At 46.9% G+C, this 18,153-nt stretch overlaps 1 protein-coding gene across 2 annotated transcripts in view; it reads right to left on the bottom strand.

Annotated features, from left to right (window-relative positions):
• The window catches only part of LOC147748799 (E3 ubiquitin-protein ligase DTX3L-like), a 719,624-nt gene that overhangs the window by 608,086 nt on the left and 93,385 nt on the right, over nucleotides 1-18,153 (bottom strand). For both annotated transcript variants that reach the window (XM_086963890.1, XM_086963891.1), the window contains exon 3: nucleotides 4,216-4,423. In XM_086963890.1, coding sequence (XP_086820016.1) covers nucleotides 4,216-4,423 — 208 coding nt within the window. The remainder of the gene's footprint in view (nucleotides 1-4,215; nucleotides 4,424-18,153) is intronic.

Raw genomic sequence — 18,153 nt, forward strand, 5'->3', positions numbered from 1 at the left:
TTAAGGGGCGTTACAGGTAGGGTGAGGGCAGTGACCAATAGGTCCCTGTCCTGGGGTGGGTACACCCCCTAACCAGCTCCTCTCCTGTGAGAGGGGGCAGGAGCCTAGCTGTGAGTGGGTAGGGCTCCTCATCCTCAAGATGGCGGCAGCCTGGAGTCGTGCTTCACCTCGCCTCTCTCACCTGAGGTGTGGAGTTGGCACAGGCCAGCACACCCCCTTTCCTCACGTAGGATTTCCCGCCAGAGAGGGGGTCAGAGCTGGTGGGGGCCAGTTGCTGAGTACAGCACGTGGTCTGGAGAAGCTCACAAATGCCGAATGTCTTTAAAGCTTCCCCTGCCCATCCTGGGGGAGGAGGCTTGGCACCTTGTCCCAGGATGTGCACTGTTCCAGGCCCAGGAGAGCGAGTGCTCTCCACCCAGGGGTCCAGCAACATGTCTGCTGTGTGGCAGCCTAGGCAGCCTCCCAGACAATATGTGGATTGTAGGTTAGGTTTCAGGGGGGAGCCCCAAGATGCCCTCTGTAGTGCATTTTACATTAAATTCCACACTGGCATCAGTGTAGGTTTAATGTGCTGAGAAGTTTGATATCAAACTTGTCAGTCTTCAGTGTAGCCATTATGGTGCTGTGGAGTTCCTAATGACAACCTCCCAGCACCATATACTCTTAATGGCATCACTGCACTTACAGTGCCCAGGATTGACCCTGGGTACTGTAGGGGCAAGGGGCTCATGCACCTGTGTCCACACCACTGGCATAGGGCACCCAGCTAGAGAGGTGGCTGATGTATGCCAGGGAAGTGGGTTTGTGGGCATGGCACACAGGGATGTGAGCCATGTCGACTATTTGTTTAGTTCTGCACCAGGATACTCAGCCTGCAAAGCCAGTGTGTGTGTGTCAGGGTACAGGGTTCCTAAGAGTTTCACAATAAGTGCTGCAGCCCTTAGGGGTCCTCTCTGGTCACAATGCCCTGGATACCTAGGTACCATTTACCAGGGACTGACATATGGCCACAGATGCCAATTGGGTTTAGGCTTTAGTACAGTTTTTAGGGAAGGAACACAGGCCCTGGGTGCCTGATTAGCAGGGACCCAGGGCACACCAAGGAAAAGTGCATCAGGTATCAGGTAAAAAGTCGGGGGGGGTTACTGCAACAGAAACCTACTTCCTTACAGGATTCAACAATTCCTCCGAAGTTGGCAAGCCATCATATCCAACAGTTGGGTGTTGCAGATGGTTCAAAAGGGCTACACCCACACATTTCTCTCTTTTCCACCCAATATTCCTCCCACACCAGAGCAAAGTTTGAAGGAGAATCTGTCCATCCTGCTGCATGGGGTCCACCTGTTGCTCTCCAAGGGTGCCATAAAGCAAAACCCATATTCAGAGAAAATGGTTGTTATTCTCACTACTTCCTTCTGCTATTTCCTCGTCCTGAATTTAATTGCAAACACAGCATACATGCAGAACAGGGAACATGCATCTCTTTTCAAAATCTCTGTTGTGAAAGCTTCAAAGGAAGCCATTAATAGTCTTATGTCTCTCAAAACACTCCTTTTTATCCGGTTATTTTGGCGACAAGACTAGCGCAAACATGGCTGCACAAGAATCACAACCCTGGGACTATTGATTAACCCCAATGCTGTTGTAAGGAAGGTGGAAATAATGCCATACTGCGACCGTGCATAAATACTAAAAACAAGAAATCACACCATATATAAACGGGTGTAATCGTCCTAGAGAAACATACGCCAAATAAAGATACGTGGCTCTTGATAATATATCCTATGAGTGATAATGAACTCAACACCCTGAAATATTCAATTATAGGAAGGAAAAACAAATAAGCTGTTCCTAATTCCTTCGAAGTAAAGAATGAAGTAAAGATCAGGGAAAGTGCTGAAGCACATAAAGAATTCTGTGGTTTTAATCGTCCTGAGGAAGGTGGTACAAGCAGGATCCACCGAAACGCGTCGACTTTACAAACCTCTGATTTTATTAAATTTGTGTATATGTTTTTATTATATTTGTCTCTTCATATGATGTTTTGTGCATTGAGATAAGAACTTATAACCTTGCAAGTAAGGTATGTGCACATGATTGGTTTATGCAGGAATTTTAAAATATATCAGACTGAGAATTTATAAAAACTTTTAATAAACACTAAATGTAATTTACGCCTTGGCATCGTAATGTTTGAATAATTTCTAGATTGTTAAGTGCCTTTGTGGTTCTACTTATGTATGGGGTTCTGATTAATATGCAGTATGATTGAGGGTAGCCCTTGAACTAGAGAGAGTTAAGTGTATGAGAGAGTATAGCTGAATCTGCAGTGGAGATAAGTAATTTAGATTCAACCAAGGGAACTTTTCTGTTTTTACAAAGCTTCCAAGGAAGCCATTAATAGTCTTATATCTCTCAAATCACCCCCAGCCCCATGTAGAACTTGAATGTAGTTATCACATAGCTAATGCCCCCCCACCCCTTTGAACCACTCCACTTCTGTGATCTGCCTTGAACTTCAACCCATCCAGGATCGGCCCAATAAATGGAAGCCAGAGTTGGGATCAGGTGTACTTCGGCTTGTTTATGGTAAATCCCAAATATATCAGGAGTTCTGCTATCATCAAGAGGTGCTTCACGACATACTGCGCCTTCAGCAGCCAGTTGTCGAAGTACAGGAATACATGAAATCCCGATCTCTGAAGATGTGCAGCAACCAATGCAGTCACTTTTGTGAACACCTAAGGGGTCTTGTGAGGCTGAAGGAGAGAATGTCAAACTGAAAATGTTCCTGGCTCACCTTGACCAGTAGGTAACACCTGTTGTACGGCAGGACGGGTATACGGAAGTTCAGGTCCTGCAAGTCTAAGTCCAGTCTCCCGGGTCCAGAAATGACCTGAAACTATGTGAGCATTTTGAGGTTGTCCTTCTACAGGAAGGTGTTCAGAGAGATAAAGTCCAGGATAGGACACCCCACCCTGTCCGTTATTATATGTATTGTGTAGTCCAATTGGCATGACTCTGATGTGTTGAAGAGGTAACCACTAAAATGATTGGTTTGGTGTTTGACAGTACAATGTTTGGGATTGTTCAGGGCGGAGTGTTGTTTTGTGAAATTGTGTGATGTGTAGGATTATTGTGTGTTTTATGGTGTGTTGCAGCTATCAGGTCATACAGTCTAAATGTGCACGGGTGATCCAGCAGGTGGTGTTGTGCATGGGACTGTGGAGTACTGCTGAATAGTGCAGTGCAATGTAGTGCAGCGTGCCCTGGTGTGACTGTAGAGCAGGGTACTCTGGAATGAGTTGTGTAGGACGTGCTGTCTTATGTTGTGTTGTACAGTAAGACACAGTATTAAAGTGTATGGTGATCAGCAAAAATGGTGTGGTTTAACGTTATGAGATAGTGGTAAGTGTGAAGTGGGCGGTATGGTATATTCTACTTTGGTATATAACGGTACCCTTACCCCAGCACCTACTCTGCTCATGTCGTACATCATCAGATGCTTTATGCCACTAGTTAAGCATTTCCTACCCCAGTACTACTATGTGTACAGGGAAACAGGGCATAGTTAAAGTGGGGAAAAACTACAAGGAGGACTCCCCTTCTGGATAAATGTGTCAATCCACCTGCCCCCCAGTTGTGAAGCTACCATGGTGCTCCTCTACACACCTTCTTCCCTGAGTGGTTGGCGGTCCAGGCAGGTTGGCAGCTGGAGGAGGGGTGGAAGTAATGGGGGAGGAATGTGCAGGGAACACCTGTCCTTGGTCCTTCAAGGCCTAACAAGGTTGCAAGGGTTGCCTTCCTTAGCTTGTTTGGCCCTTTTGCCCAGAAGCCATGAGTAAGATGGCTTTAAGGAGCACTTTATGTGGACCTTCATCACATTACACAAACATAGAGAGCTGGTGGGTTGTAGGCGATTGTGGAGTAGAGTAGTAGCCTGCCATTATATGAGTAAGGAGGGGAGGGCCCCACTACACAGTGGATGGGCAAAAGAATGCTTAGGCCCTAAAAGAAGTCAACATAAATTAATTATACCTGCAGTTAATTTTTTGGTGGATGATGTATGGTGCTGGAGTGAAGCATTCAGGTAATGTTGTTTCTTAAGAAATGGGAAGGTTATTTGGAGGACTGTTTTATAGTAACAGTGGCTGTGTTGTTGAAAATAAAGAAGATCCTTCTACTGGTTCACACAGACATGTTGCCTTCACTTACCTTTGAGGCAAGAAAATGTCACTTGTAAGCAGTCCGGCTCCTTCTCCCATGATATACGGTGTACTTCTCCTAGATTACATGCCAGGAATACACTCTGCAGTTTCATCTGTAGTTGACGTATCTCAGCAATATTAAGGTGAGTGGTTGTGAGGCCTCTGACCAGTAGACGGGGTTCTTTAGGGGTGTCATCCTGAGCTGAATCCACTTCCTGTAAGTGGAATAACAAGAACAACATCAAATAAAGCCAGATGTGTCCCTAAAGTACTTTCACTCTCTTCTAGAAGATGACTTCAGCCTTAGCTTCCTTGGGGCAGCAGATGACATTCCTAGCACCTAGATAGGTCAGATAACAATGGCAGTCCTTCTTGAAACACTGCATATTTGTATTGCTAAACTCTGCTTGCAAAGGCGTTATACCTACGTGGGGAACAAAAACGAGACACAGTAGAGGGCAAAGGATTGGAGAGTTCTGTAAGCAGCTTTCTAAGACTGCAGTCACCTCCTCAGACCTGCAGTTCAACCGCTTGCCATTCTAAGTTTGGTGTTGCTTTTGGACTGTGGGGGTACCACATGCTGGGTGCTACACACCTTTGCATCCTCTTGAAGAGAAAGCAGAACAATGTCATGTGCGGTATGACTGGTAAAGGCTGTGGACTGGTAATATCATCTTCATTCCTCCCTGAATGGCTATTGATTATGTGCATGTGAAGTCCATTTCTCTCATGCCATGGCCAAACAAGCATTAGAAATGCAATAGGTCTCGCATTTTTTTGCGTTCGAGCTATTGGCATAGCTCAACAGCTACCGGACAGAAGTTGCCACTTTGCAGGTGCCAAACAAAGCATTGCTCTTTGAAATGGCTTGAAATCCTAAAACATTGTTGATAACCTACAAAATAAAAAGGCAGATCAGGATAACCAGGTGGAATCGTGGACGTATTTGGATGGACAATGCAAGCAAACAATGAGTAAAATCACCTGGGAGTGACCAAAGCACGCAAAAGCGGGAGAATCAGACCCAATACACCAATAAAAAAAGGAAAATGCTACTTACCAGTATGCATCTGTTCTTGGCATGTAGAGCTGCAGATCCACACACTTTGCATTAGATCGCCATCTGGTATTGGCTCGGATGCTTGCACCTAGTTGTTGTCTTGGAGGAAGTCTTTGTAGTCACGAGATAGGTGACTCCTCCCTTGGACAATAGTGCGCATGGGCATCGACTCCATCCTTAGATTGTTTTTCGCCATGATGGGAAATGATGGAGATAGTAGAAAAGAAAGAGTTGTCCATGTGTGTATATCTAAGTAAGATAGAACTGGAACAGATACAGTTCCCGGAGAGGTGGGTGGGGGTGTGTGGATCTGCAGCTCTACATGCCAAGAACAGATGCATACTGGTAAGTAGCATTTTCCGTTCAAGGCATATGAGCTGCAGATCACACACGTTGCATAAACTGTACAGCAGTATCTCCCCTAGCTGTGGTCACCTGTATCGGTTGCAGTGGTTTGAAAGAGAGTTTTAAGAACAGCCTGGCCCACAGAAGCTTGTTGCTTGGCTTGCACTTCAACACAATAGTGTTTAGTGAAGGTATGTGTTGTAGACCATGTTGCTGCCTTACAAATGTCTTCTAGGGGAATGTTCCCTAAGAATTCCATGCAGGCCCCTAGTTTGCATGTGGAGTGCGCTCTAGGAGAAACTGTCAATGTGTGTTTAGTCAATCAATCAATCAATAAATCAATCAAGGCATTTGTATAGCGCGCTACTCACCCGGAGGGTCTCAAGGCGCTGGGGGGAGGGGGGGGGGGGGGGGGGTCCGCTACTGCTCGAACAGCCAGGTCTTGAGTTGCTATGAATGTCAGCAGCCCTACATGCCAAGAACAGATGCATACTGGTAAGTAGCATTTTCCGTTCGAGGCATGTGGGCTGCTGAATTCATATCTTAGCATAGACTGTATAGCAGTATCTCCTCTAGCGGTGGTCACCTGTACCAGCTGCAGCAGTCTGAAAAATAGTTTTAAGGACAGCCTGGCCTACAGCAGCTTGCTGCTTTGTTTGCACATCTACACAATAGTGTTTAGTGAAAGTGTGTATGGTAGACCATGTAGCTGCCCTACATATGTCTTCAAGGGGAATATTCCCTAGGAAAGCCATGGATGCCCCCATTTTACGCGTAGAGTGTGCTTTTGGAGGAACTGTTAGAGTGCGTTTAGCTTTTTGATAGCATATTTGAATGCATTTAACTATTGATCTGGCTATTCCTGATTTTAAGATGGGATTACCTTTATGTTGTGGCCAAAAAGCAACAAAAAGTAGCTTTGTTTTCCTAAATGATTTAGTCCTGTCAACATAATATAGCAGAGCTCTCCTTACATCTAGTGTGTGTAGGGCTCTTTCAGCTACTGACTGTGGGTTTTGGAAGAAAACTGGCAATTCTATTGATTGATTGATATGGAAAGTGGATATGACTTTTGGCATAAACTAAGGTTGGTCCGAAGTACTACCTTATTTGCATGTATTTGCAAGAAGGGTTCTTAAATAGTTAGTGCCTGTAGCTCACTTACTCGCCTGAGGGAGGTAATGGCAATTAAGAATGCCACCTTCCATGTTAGAAATTGCAATTCACATGAATGGAGTGGTTCGAAAGGAGGTCCCATTAGTCTGGTAAGTACCACATTTAAGTTCCAGACTGGTGAAGGTGGGTGCTTTGGAGGGATTATCCTTTTAAGACCTTCCCTAAAAGCTTTGATTGGGGGTACCTTAAACAGGGAAAGGTGTTGTCTGTTCTGGAGATATGGTGCTATAGCAGCAAGATGTAGCCTTATAGAAGAGTATGCCAGATCGCATCTTTGAAGGTGCAAGAGGTAACAGATAATGTTTTGGATGGAAGCATCTAACGGATTGATTTGGTTATTGCTGCAATAAATTACAAATCTTTTCCATTTAGCTGCATAGCATGCTCTAGTAATTGGCCACCATGCCTCCTTGATAATGTTCATGCAATCAGGAGATAAGTTAAGGTATCCGAAATCTAAGACTTCAGGAGCCAGATCGCTAGGTTCATCTGATTGGGATCTGGGTGCCTGATTTCTCCATGGTTCTGAGTTAAAAGATAGGGCGAGAGGTGCAGTCTTTGGTGGGGAACTAATGAAAGTTCTAGGAACGTTGTGTACCATGGCTGTCTTGCCCATGTGGGAGCAACCAGGATCATTGTGAGTGACTGCTGACATAGTTTGCGTGCCACCAGCGGAATCAGTGGGGCTGGTGGAAAAGCGTACCCAAATTTGCCTGACCAGTTCATCCAGGATGCCCGTAGGGTTGCAGATGCGCTTTACAAATTATATAAATAATATAAATAAATAAAATCCATATCGCATTGCCCTGTGACAACGGATGTGGGAACCTGGCGGCAAAGTACTGGCATTTTGATTTTTCGTTTGTGGCAAACAGATCTATCTCTGGATGGCCCCATTTTTGGAAGAATGGTTGGAGAACTTGAGGGTGAATCTCCCATTCGTGTAGCTGTTGGCTGTGTCTGCTTAACCGATCCGTTATCTGATTGTCTTTCCCTGGCAGGTGTTCTGCTAGGAGAAAAATGTTTCTTGGAATTGCCCACCTCCATATGCTCTGTGCTAAGTGAGACAGCTGTGGAGAGTGTGTCCCTCCTTGTTTTTGGATGTAATACATGGCTGTCATTTTGGCCGTCCGGATCAACACAGCCTTGTTGTACAAGTATTTCTGGAATGCTTTTAGTGCCAGAAATATTGCTAGCAACTCTAATTTGTTGATATGCAGTGTCTTTTGTTTGATTGTCCTGAGCCCGTGGACTATGTATTGAAGTAAGTGGGCTCCCCAACCTGTTAGTGATGCGCCCGCTGTTAGTACTACTTGTGGAACCAGCTCTTGGAACAGTCGCCCCTTGGAAAGGTTTTGTGGGTTCCACCACTGCAGAGAGTTGTAAGTGTGACTGTCTACAAACACTAGGTCTTTTAGTTGTCCTTGAGCTCGGTTCCACTGCCGTGCTAGGCATTCTTGCAGTGGACACATTTGAAGTCGGGAATGAGGGACAATGAATATGCAGGAGGCCATCATGACTATGAGCTGCATGAACACTCGAGCTGGCAAAGAGTGTTGTGGCTGAAATTTTTGAATGAGAGTCTGCATGTTGGCTATCCTGGCTGGATTTGGATATGCCTTTGCTACTGAGGTATCTATTGTAACCCCCAGATACTGCTGTATGTGGGAGGGCTGTAGATGTGATTTTGGGTAATTTATGGAAAAACCCAGGCTGTGTAGCAGCTGGAGTGTCTGAGACGTATGGCTTGCACACTGCACGTACGAGTTGGCTTTTATGAGCCAATCGTCTAGGTATGGAAACACGTGGATGTGTTGGCTTCTGAGGTGTGCTGCTACTACCGCTAAACATTTTGTGAAAACTCTTGGGGCTGTAGTCAACCCGAAGGGGAGAACTTTGAATTGATAATGTTGACCTTCTATTGTGAACCTGAGGTATTTCCTGTGAGCTGGATGTATAGGTATGTGAAAATATGCGTCCTTGAGGTCTAGTGTTGCTAGGAAGTCCCCTTGCTCGAGTAACGGGAGTACTTGTTGTAGAGTAATCATATGGAAATGCTCTGAGAGTATGTATTGATTTAGCGGTCTGAGGTCTAGTATGGGTCTGAGGGATCCATCCTTTTTGGGAATTAGGAAGTATAGAGAGTATACCCCTCTTCCTTGGTGTTGAAAGGGGACTTGTTCTATTGCACCTTTTTGTAGCATGGGCGCGACCTCTTGTAACAATGTGATGTGTTCTTTGGACATAGGACGGTGTTTGGGTGGTATGTTGGGAGGAGTAGAGGTGAGTTCCAGGCCATAACCATACTGGATAATTTGTCTCACCCACCTGTCTGTGGTAATGGAGTTCCAGACTGGTAGGTATGGTTCGACTCGGCCTCCGACTGGTGTTAGATGGTCTGGAGGGAGTGTGATGAAGTCACTGTTTGGCGGCAGTGGAGGCTCTGGTGTTATTGCCGCCACGTCCTCTGCCCTTGTTATTTTTGCCCCTATAACCTCCTCTTTGGGAGCCTTTATTAAAGGAACTTTGGGTGTTGCTTTTGTATGTAGAGGAAGTCTGTGATGTGTTGCCTCGTGCGGTGCCTCTGTAGGAGGAGCGACGAAAGGAACCTCTATATTGTTGAAACTGCAGTGCGTCCATAGATTTAGCAGTTTCGGTATCTTTTTTCATGTTGTCTAAAATGGTATCTACTGCAGGGCCAAACAGGAAGTCTTGGTTAACTGGTTGGTTAAGGATGGTGGATTGCACCTCGTTCCTAAAACCAGAGATGCGTAGCCACGCGTGTCTGCGTAGTAATACGCTAGTATTAATGGACCTGGCTGATGTGTCAGCTGTGACAAGCGCACATTTAATGGAAGCATTAGTTATAAATTTGCCTTCCTGTATGAGATCGTTAGCCTGAGCTTTGAAAGGTTCTGGCAGGTGTTGCAGTGAACCTTCAAGTAGATCGTAATGTGCTCTATCATAGCGAGCTAGTAGAGCTTGTGTGTTCGCAGTCCTCCATGAATTAGCAGTCTGTGAGGCTACTCTCTTGCCTGAGGCTTCTAATATTTTAGACTCCTTATCAGGAGGGGGAGCGTCTCCTGTTGTTTGTGAGTTAGCTCTCTTGCGAGTGTTTGCTACTACTAGTGAGTCTAAAGGCAACTGGGATTTAATATAAGTAGGGTCTGTAGGGGCCGCCTTATATTTCTCTTCAATCCTGGGATTGAGTACACGTGCTCTGGCTGGATCTTTGAATATGTCTGGCGCGTGTTTTAGTACCCCTTTTAGCATGGGAAGTGTCCTGACATTCTTCTCAGAGGTAGGAAAAGTGTCAAATAGAAAATCTTCTTCTATTGGGTCAGTGTGCATGTTGACCTTGTTGTATTTTGCTGCCCTATTTAGCAGTTGGTTAAAAACGATGATGTTGTCAGTAGGCGACGGCTTTGTAGGGTACGGGGAGGTGTCTGGGATGGGTTGTGTGTCATATGGATCATTCTGGTCCTCCCATGTGTAATCCTGTGCATGAGGATCCTCTGGTTCATTAAAATCATCCTGAGGATCTTCCCCCATGTTATCCCCATCATTATAATCTGAATGTGTAGGAGAGAAGGGCACAAAAGGCATATTAGGATAGAAAGGAGGAGGAGTCAAAGGCCTAGAGGGAGATGTCCCGGTCTTTTTTCTTTGGAGGAACAGGGGAAGGAGTGTCAGTGCCCAATGGTCTCTTTTTCCGGTGATAAACTGTAACTTTTCCTGTTTCAGGGTCTATATACAGTTTAGATTGTTCCTCAGTTACTGGATCAGGATGGAAGAGTTCTTCCTCAACTCTCCGTGGCTTTGGCGCCGATGTTTTTGGCTTACTGACTTGTTTGTGACCTTTTGGCTCGAGGGCCTTTGGTTGTGGAGTTTTTTTCGGCTTGACTGTTGCTTTGGGGTCGGTAACCTTTTTTGGTTCGACGTCCTTTGTTGGTTTAACAGTCTTTTTCGGTTCGGCAACTTTGTTTGGGTCGACGACCTGTTTCGGATCGACCGGAGCTTTTGGTTCGATACGTTTTTTATGCTCGACTGCTTTTTTCGGCTCAAGGTTTTTGGTCGAGTCGATGGCTTTTTTCGGTTCGACGGGCTTTGTGGTGTGATCCTACTTTTGTTGATCAACACTCTTTTTAGGATCGACAGCCTTTTTTGGGTCGGGTGTTCTTTTTGGATCGACGACGCGTTTTTGTTTGAGGCTCTTCTTTGGCTCGATAGCTTTTGACTCAATAACATTTTTGGGTTGGGCGACCTTCTTTGGTTCGACCACCTTCTGCGGTTCGATGACCTTTGGTTCGTCAACCTTCCTCGGTTCGACGACCTTCTTCGGTTCGACGACCTTCAGTTCGACAACCCTTTTAGGGTCGACAACCTTCTTGAGGAGAATGTTACTCGGTCCTGGGCTATCAGAAGGCTTGGTTTGGGCTTCGGAGCCGAGCCGGAAGGCGGGGTTTCTGAAGGAGCTTGTCGATCTTGGCTAAGGCCTTTAGGCAATGCTTCGACCGGAGCCTTAGGTTTTGGGATAAGCAGTGTTAGGGGCTGTGTACTCACTGTTTGCCCCGGCGTGATCTGGTCATCGGAGTCCGACTGGTCCTCAACGGCGATGATTTCTAGATCCGAGTCCGCCGCTTCTGGGAGGTCGTGTTCATCATCGAACATGTTCTCTGGTTCCGGTGCCGGCCGCTGCATCTCTTGCCTAGCGGCCCGTCGAATCCAGATGGTCTTCTTCGAAAGGAATTGGGTACACACTGGGCAATTTTCTTTGTTGTGCTCCGGTGATAAGCACTTGTTGCATACTGTATGTTTGTCAGTATGCAGGAATTTGGAGTGGCATTGTGGGCACCTTTTGAACGGGCTCCTTTCCATCGACAGCAGGCCCACGTGGCGTCGAAAGGCCCAACGGCCCGCGTCGACGACCGAATCAAGATGGAAAGTTTGGTCGAGTCAAAAAGTACCGAACGAGAACAATACCGTCAAAGTCGAAGGCCTTCTGGCCTTAGAAAGTAGTTTAGTTTCGGTTCCGAAGTTGGAGTAGAGGAATAACATCCGAACCCAATGGCGGAAAAAAACAATCTGAGGATGGAGAAGATGCCCATGCGCACTGTAGTCCAGGGAAGGAGTCACCTATCTCGTGATACTTCGAAGACTCTTCCAGGACAACAAGGTGCAATCATCTGGACCCTACACTAGGCGGCGATCTATGCTAAGATATGAATTCAGCAGCCCCCATGCCTCGAACAGCTACTTTCCATGTGAGGAACTGAAGTTCACATTTGTGTAGAGGTTCAAATGGGGGTCCCATGAGTCTAGTAAGTACAATGTTGAGATTCCATATCGGAGAGGGTGGTAATCTAGGAGGAATTATCCTTTTAAGGCCCTCCATAAATGCTTAAATTACTGGTACCCTAAAACGTGACAAGTGTTGTCTGTTTTGTAAGTAAGCGGCAAGTGCTGCTAGATGTAGACATATAGATGAGTATACTAGAATACATCTTTGCACATTTAGTAAATAGCAAATGATGTTCTGGATGGAGGCATCCAGTGAATCGATATGATTATTAGTGCAGTAAATGGCAAATCTCTTCCATTTTGCTGCATAGCAAGCTCTGGTGGTAGGACGCCTGGCCGCCTTAATGATGTTTACACAGTCCGGTGGAAGGTTAAGGTAACCGAACTCTAGGACTTCAGGAGCCAGATCGCCAGATTTAGTTGAGTTGGATCAAGGTGCCTTATGTTTCCATGGTTCTGCGTTAGTAGTATGGGGAGAGGCGTAGTTTTTGGTGTGGGACTAGTGAGAGTTCCAATAGTGTTGTGAACCATGGTTGGCGTGCCCATGTGGGAGCCACTAGGATCATTTTTAGAGACTGTTGTCGGAGCTTGCGTACCACGAGTGGAATTAGTGGGAGAGGCAGAAAAGAGTACGCAAATCTGCCTGACCAGTTCATCCATATTGCATTGCCCTTGGACAGCGGGTGTAGAAACCTGGTGGCGAAGGTTGGGCATTTTGCGTTTTAGTGTGTGGCAAACAGGTCTATGTCTGGTTGGCCCACATCTGAAAAAATGGTAGAAGAACTTGTGGATGTAGCTCCTATACGTGAATCTGTTGTGTCTGTCGACTTCACAGATCCGCAATCTGATTGTGAACTCTTGGAAGGTGTTCTGCCAGCAGGTATATGTTTTGCGGAATGGCCCACCTCCAAATATTCTGTGCGAGCTGGGACAGCTGCAGAGAATGTGTGCCTCCTTGTTTCTGTATGTAATATATGGCTGTCATGATGTCCGTCCGGATCAGGACAGCTTTGTTTTATACATGAAGTTGGAATGATTTTAGAGCTAGGAATATTGCTAGCAGTTCCAGATGATTGATATGGAGCACTTTTTGTTGAGTGGTCCATTTGCCTTGAGTTGTGTGATTGAGGAGATGTGCTCCCCATCCTGTGAGTGATGCGTCTGTTGGTAGTACTATCTGCGGAAGAGGCTCGAGGAACGGCCGCCCTTTGGATACGTTTTTTGTGTTCCACCACTGCAGAGAGCGATGTGTGCGGCTGTCCACCAACACCAGATCTGTAAGTTGTCCGTGAGCATGATTCCACTGATGTGCCAGACATTCCTGTAAGGGACGCATTTGAAGTCTTGCATAGGTACAAGGAATATGCAAGATGCCATCATGCCTATGAGTTGCATGAACTCTCTGGCTCGGAGAGTGTGTTGTATTTGAAATTTGTTGATGAGAACTAGTATACTGGCTATCCTAGCTGGACCGGGATATGCTAGAGCTGTGGAAGTATTTATTGTGGCTCCTAGGTATTGATGTACATGAGAGGGTTGGAGGTGCGACTTGGTATAGTTGATTGTGAAATACAAGTTGTGCAGTGATTCAATGGTTTGTTGGGAGTGTGTTGAACACACTGGTTGACAGACTTGGCTTTTATTAGTCAGTCATCCAGGTATGGAAAGACATGGATTTGCTGTCTCCTTAAGTGTGCTGCTACCACTGCCAGGCATTTAGTAAATACTCTGGGAGCGGTGGTGACTCCGAATGGAAGGACTTTGAACTGATAGTGTTGTCCGTCCACTACGAACCTTAGATACTTCCTGTGAGCAGGATGTATGAGAATGTGGAAGAAGGCGTCCTTGAGATCTAGTGTGGCAAGGAAATCTCCTTGTTGGAGTAGAGGAAGCACTTGTTGGAGAGTGATCATGTGAAAATGATCTGAGTGTATATATAGATTGAGGGGTCTGAGGTCTAGCATTGGCCTTAGGGACCCGTCCTTTTTGGGGATTAGGAAATACAGGGAGTAACCCCCTGTTCCCTGATGTAGTAAGGGGACTGGCTCTATGGCATGCTTTTGAAGCAGTGAAAGAACTTCTTGTTTTAAAAGTGTAAGATGTTCTGTGGACATTGGACGCTGCTTGGGTGGTATGTTTGGGGGGGTAGCTGTACGTTCTAGGTAGTAACCATATTGGATAATTTGTCTTACCCACTTGTCTGTTGTGATGGATTCCCAGACAGGCAGGAACTGTGATAATCTTCCCCCGACTGGAGTGGAATGATCTGGGGGGACTGAAGGGAAGTCACTGTTTAGCAGCAGTGGAGGTCCGAGTGTTGTTGTTACCTCGGCCTCCCCCTCTGTTGTTATTCCCTCTGTATCCTCCTCCAAAATATCCTCTATTGGAGGATGTTTGGGTAGTGTTTTTATAAGAAGATGAGGTATCTGTGCCCATGTTCTTGGAGGCTCCTTTGTAAAAGGAGCGACGAAAGGAGCCACGTGATTGTGGAGACTGTAACGCTCCCATGGATTTAGCAGTCTCTTTGTCTTTTATCATTTTTTCCAAGAGTAGTGTCCACAGCCGGTCCAAAAAGTTGTTGTTGATTGAATGGCTGATTTAAACTAGTTGTCTAGACCTCTTGCTTAAAACCTGAAATGCGTAGCCAAGCATGTCGTCTGAGCAGTACACTCTTATTGATGGACCTAGAGGCAGTGTCTGCTGCGTCAAGGGCATATTTAATTGAGGCGTTTGTTATTAGTTTGGCCTCTTGGATGAGATTATTTACTTGAGTTTTATAATGGACAGGCAAATGCTAGGGTTTCCAGCTGGTCATAGTGGGCCGTATCATATCTAGCCAGCAGTGCTTGAGTGTTGGTTACGCGCCAGTGATTGGCCGCCTGCGCAGCTACACTTTTGCCAGATGCGTGTATTAATTTGGATTCTTTATCCGGGGGTGGTGCATGCCTGGAGGTTTGCGAATTGGCACACTTCCTAGAGTTGGAAACTACTAGAGAACCCAAAGGCAGTTGTGCTTTGATGTACGCAGGGTCGTCAGGGGCAGGTCTATATTTTTTATCAATCCTAGGATTAGGAATCCTGGCTCGTACAAGATCTTTGAATATGTCAGGGGCATGTTTAATGACCCCTTTAATCATTGGTAATATTTGTAAATTTTTTTGGGACTGTTCAAATGTATCTAAAAGAAAATCTTCCTCTGTTGTGTCAGAGTGCATTGTGACGCCATTAAAAACGGCCGCCCTATTGATTAATTGTCCAAAACCAATAATATCGTTTGGGGAGATGGTTATGTTGGGTATGGTTGGGGGCTTGGAAGGACTGGAAGATCTATTGGATCATTGTAATCCCAATCGACTTTCGGTGGGTCGTCTGGATCTGTGAACAGATCATTGGGGTCTCCCCCCACCCCTGGGTTATCATCATCATCATCATCTGGTGGTGGTGTATGTGGTGTATGTGGTGTAACAGGTTTGGGGAGAGGAAGGGGGTTAGAAGGAAGTAGAGGAGAAGAAGGAGGTATAGGTGATGTAGCAGAGTCCTTCTTCTTCACAGGCACTGGAGGGGCGTGTGCTGTGTCTAACTTCCTCTTTTTGCACGGCACAGCTATGACAAGTCCTGTTTTAGGGTTAATATAGATCTTTTTCTGTTTGGGATCGACAGGATCCGGAAAAAAAAAGTTCCTCTTCCTCGATAACTGCTTTCGGCGTCGATTTTTTCAGTTCCGAGCCGGGCTGATGCGGAGTTTTGTGCTCTTTGGCCTTAGGAGGCGTGGTAGCATCCTTAGGCTTGTTTTTTGGTTCCAAAGGTTTTGGTTTCGGAGCCGAGGCGTGATCCTTAGGCTTAGAAGTGTTCAAGGCCAGTTTATCTACGGGCCTGGAGGTGTTCGGGCCGGGTTTGTCTTTTGACTTGGAAGGAGTCGGAACTGATTTCGGAGCAGAGTGTTCCTTTGGCTTCAGTGCTGAAGACGCCGGGACTATTATATGCGATTTGCTCGGTCCCGAGCTACCAGAAGGCTTGTCTTTTTTCTTGGGAGTCGGGCATGGAGGCGGGGCTTCTGAAGTGTGCTTTCGGTCGCGACTGGGGCCAACAGGCGAAGTGTGACCAGTGCCTTCTGTTTTGTTGGTGGGGTTGGGGTAGGGGCAGTAGTGCTCACTCGCTGACCAGGAGTGATGGGGTTGTCCGAGTCTCCTGCCTCTGACACGATTTACAGATCTTCAGAATCTTCTTCTGGGACATCCGGGCCTTCATCGAAGATGTCCTCTGGTTCCGGAGCGGATCTCTGTGCCATAATATGTCATCGAGCCCAATGATCTCAAATAGTGTTTTTCGATCGAAAGGAGGGGTTCAGGCTGGGCAGCTGGACTCGTCGTGTTCTGGCGAGAGGCACAGGTTGCAGACCTTATGATGGTCACTGTGTGGGACCTTTGCTCGACACTGGGGCCATTTTTTAAACAGTGTTTTTTCCATGAGCCGTAGGCCTTACGGCGTCGATAGGCCCAGCAGCCCGAGTCGACGACTGGAATAGGGCAGATGAAAGGCGCGTCGATGGTTTCAATGTCTGAAGTCAGTCTGAAAAATGTAAGAAAGTTTTGCGCCTCGAAAAAGTTTGAAAGCAAAGTTTCGAACTGGAGGCAAAAGTTGCATCCGAACCCAATGGCGGAAAAAAACAATCTAAGGATGGAGTCGATGCCCATGCGCACTATCGTCCAAGGGAGGAGTGTAGCGATTTCCTGCCTCCGTGCTTCTAAATGGGTTAATCATAGTACGATTCCTAGGTCAGCTCACAGGCTTAACGGGTGAAAAGGCTATCAGAACTACGGCTCCCAGCAGGCAGTGGGTCGAATCAGAGCGAAGCAAAGGGCTGGCCGAATATAAGCACCTCCCCTGCAACAGGAAGGTGCTTGACAATTTTCTTCTGTAGCTGAGGAATGGCGGATGGTGTGTCCCCGCCGGAATCCAGTGTGAAGACCAGCCACCTTGTTTTCAACATCCTGTATTCCTGCTCGTTTTCAGAACTTTCTACCCAGAGTGTGCCTGCTCGTTTCCAGGTATTCGGACAGAGTGCGGGCTCGCCTCCTCCGGTTCCCGTTCTATTGATTTGCCAAGCTCTATTGCGTGGTAAAAAAGAGAAGCACTGTGGTGCTTAAACTGTTACCGCGACCCGGGATTTAATGCTGTGGCGAGAAGAGGAGCACTGCACGCGCTAAACTTTTACCACGACCCGGGCGTAAATATAACTGCCTGCTGCCTCAAAAATTTCATGGCCACTAGATGGCAGGAGACAATCTGTTTGTACACTGTCGATAGTTTTCATTTCCGTCTTGCCTCCGATCTTGAAAGGAAGTATTTCAGGATCTTATAGGAGTTGCCTTTGCCCTTTCAAGTACCGGTGCAGACGATTCATATTCTAGTGGTCTGTACCGGGATTACGCCTGACATTGCAATTGGCAATTAGAGGTTCTCTCTAATAGCGGTGGGACAAAGTACTTTCCATGGGGGAGGAGCTTGCCAGCGACCAAGATGGCCGCTTGAGCCTTGGGCTCTTTCGCGTTATGCAACATATTCAACATTATCCTGCATCATCATATCAAACCTTAAAGTCTAAAGTACCCTCCTAACGAGAGGAAGACCGGCGCAGCCTGAAGACGTATGGCCGGCAGAGATTGGTGGCCTGTGCTTGCTGATTTCCTGCGGAGAAGTGAGGGAGATCGGCGGGCCGCGCGACAGCGGTCTGGAGTGCTGGTCGGGGCAGGGCTGCGTCGCTGTGCGTGCGGCTCGGTCCTCTGAAGTGGCCCGGTGATTGTCCTGCGGCGGAGTGCAGACACCTGGCAGCACAGGGCGTACGGGGCCTGACCTGCGCAGCGCGGTGATAGGTGCTGCCCCCCTAGACGGCGTGGGCATCGCGAGCCTGAAAGCAGCAGGCCGAGTGGTGGAAAGCAGGAGCTGGGGGCTGCGGAGAGGCCCGTGGAGTGAGCCGTCCCGGCTCTGGCAGCCTGACACCCAGGAGCTGCGGCGGAGCCCACAGAGAAGAGATGCCGGGGGCGCACCTGAGTGTACACTGCG

Source organism: Lissotriton vulgaris, chromosome 1_1 (genome assembly GCF_964263255.1).
Source record: "Lissotriton vulgaris chromosome 1_1, aLisVul1.2, whole genome shotgun sequence".
NCBI lineage: Eukaryota > Metazoa > Chordata > Amphibia > Caudata > Salamandridae > Lissotriton > Lissotriton vulgaris.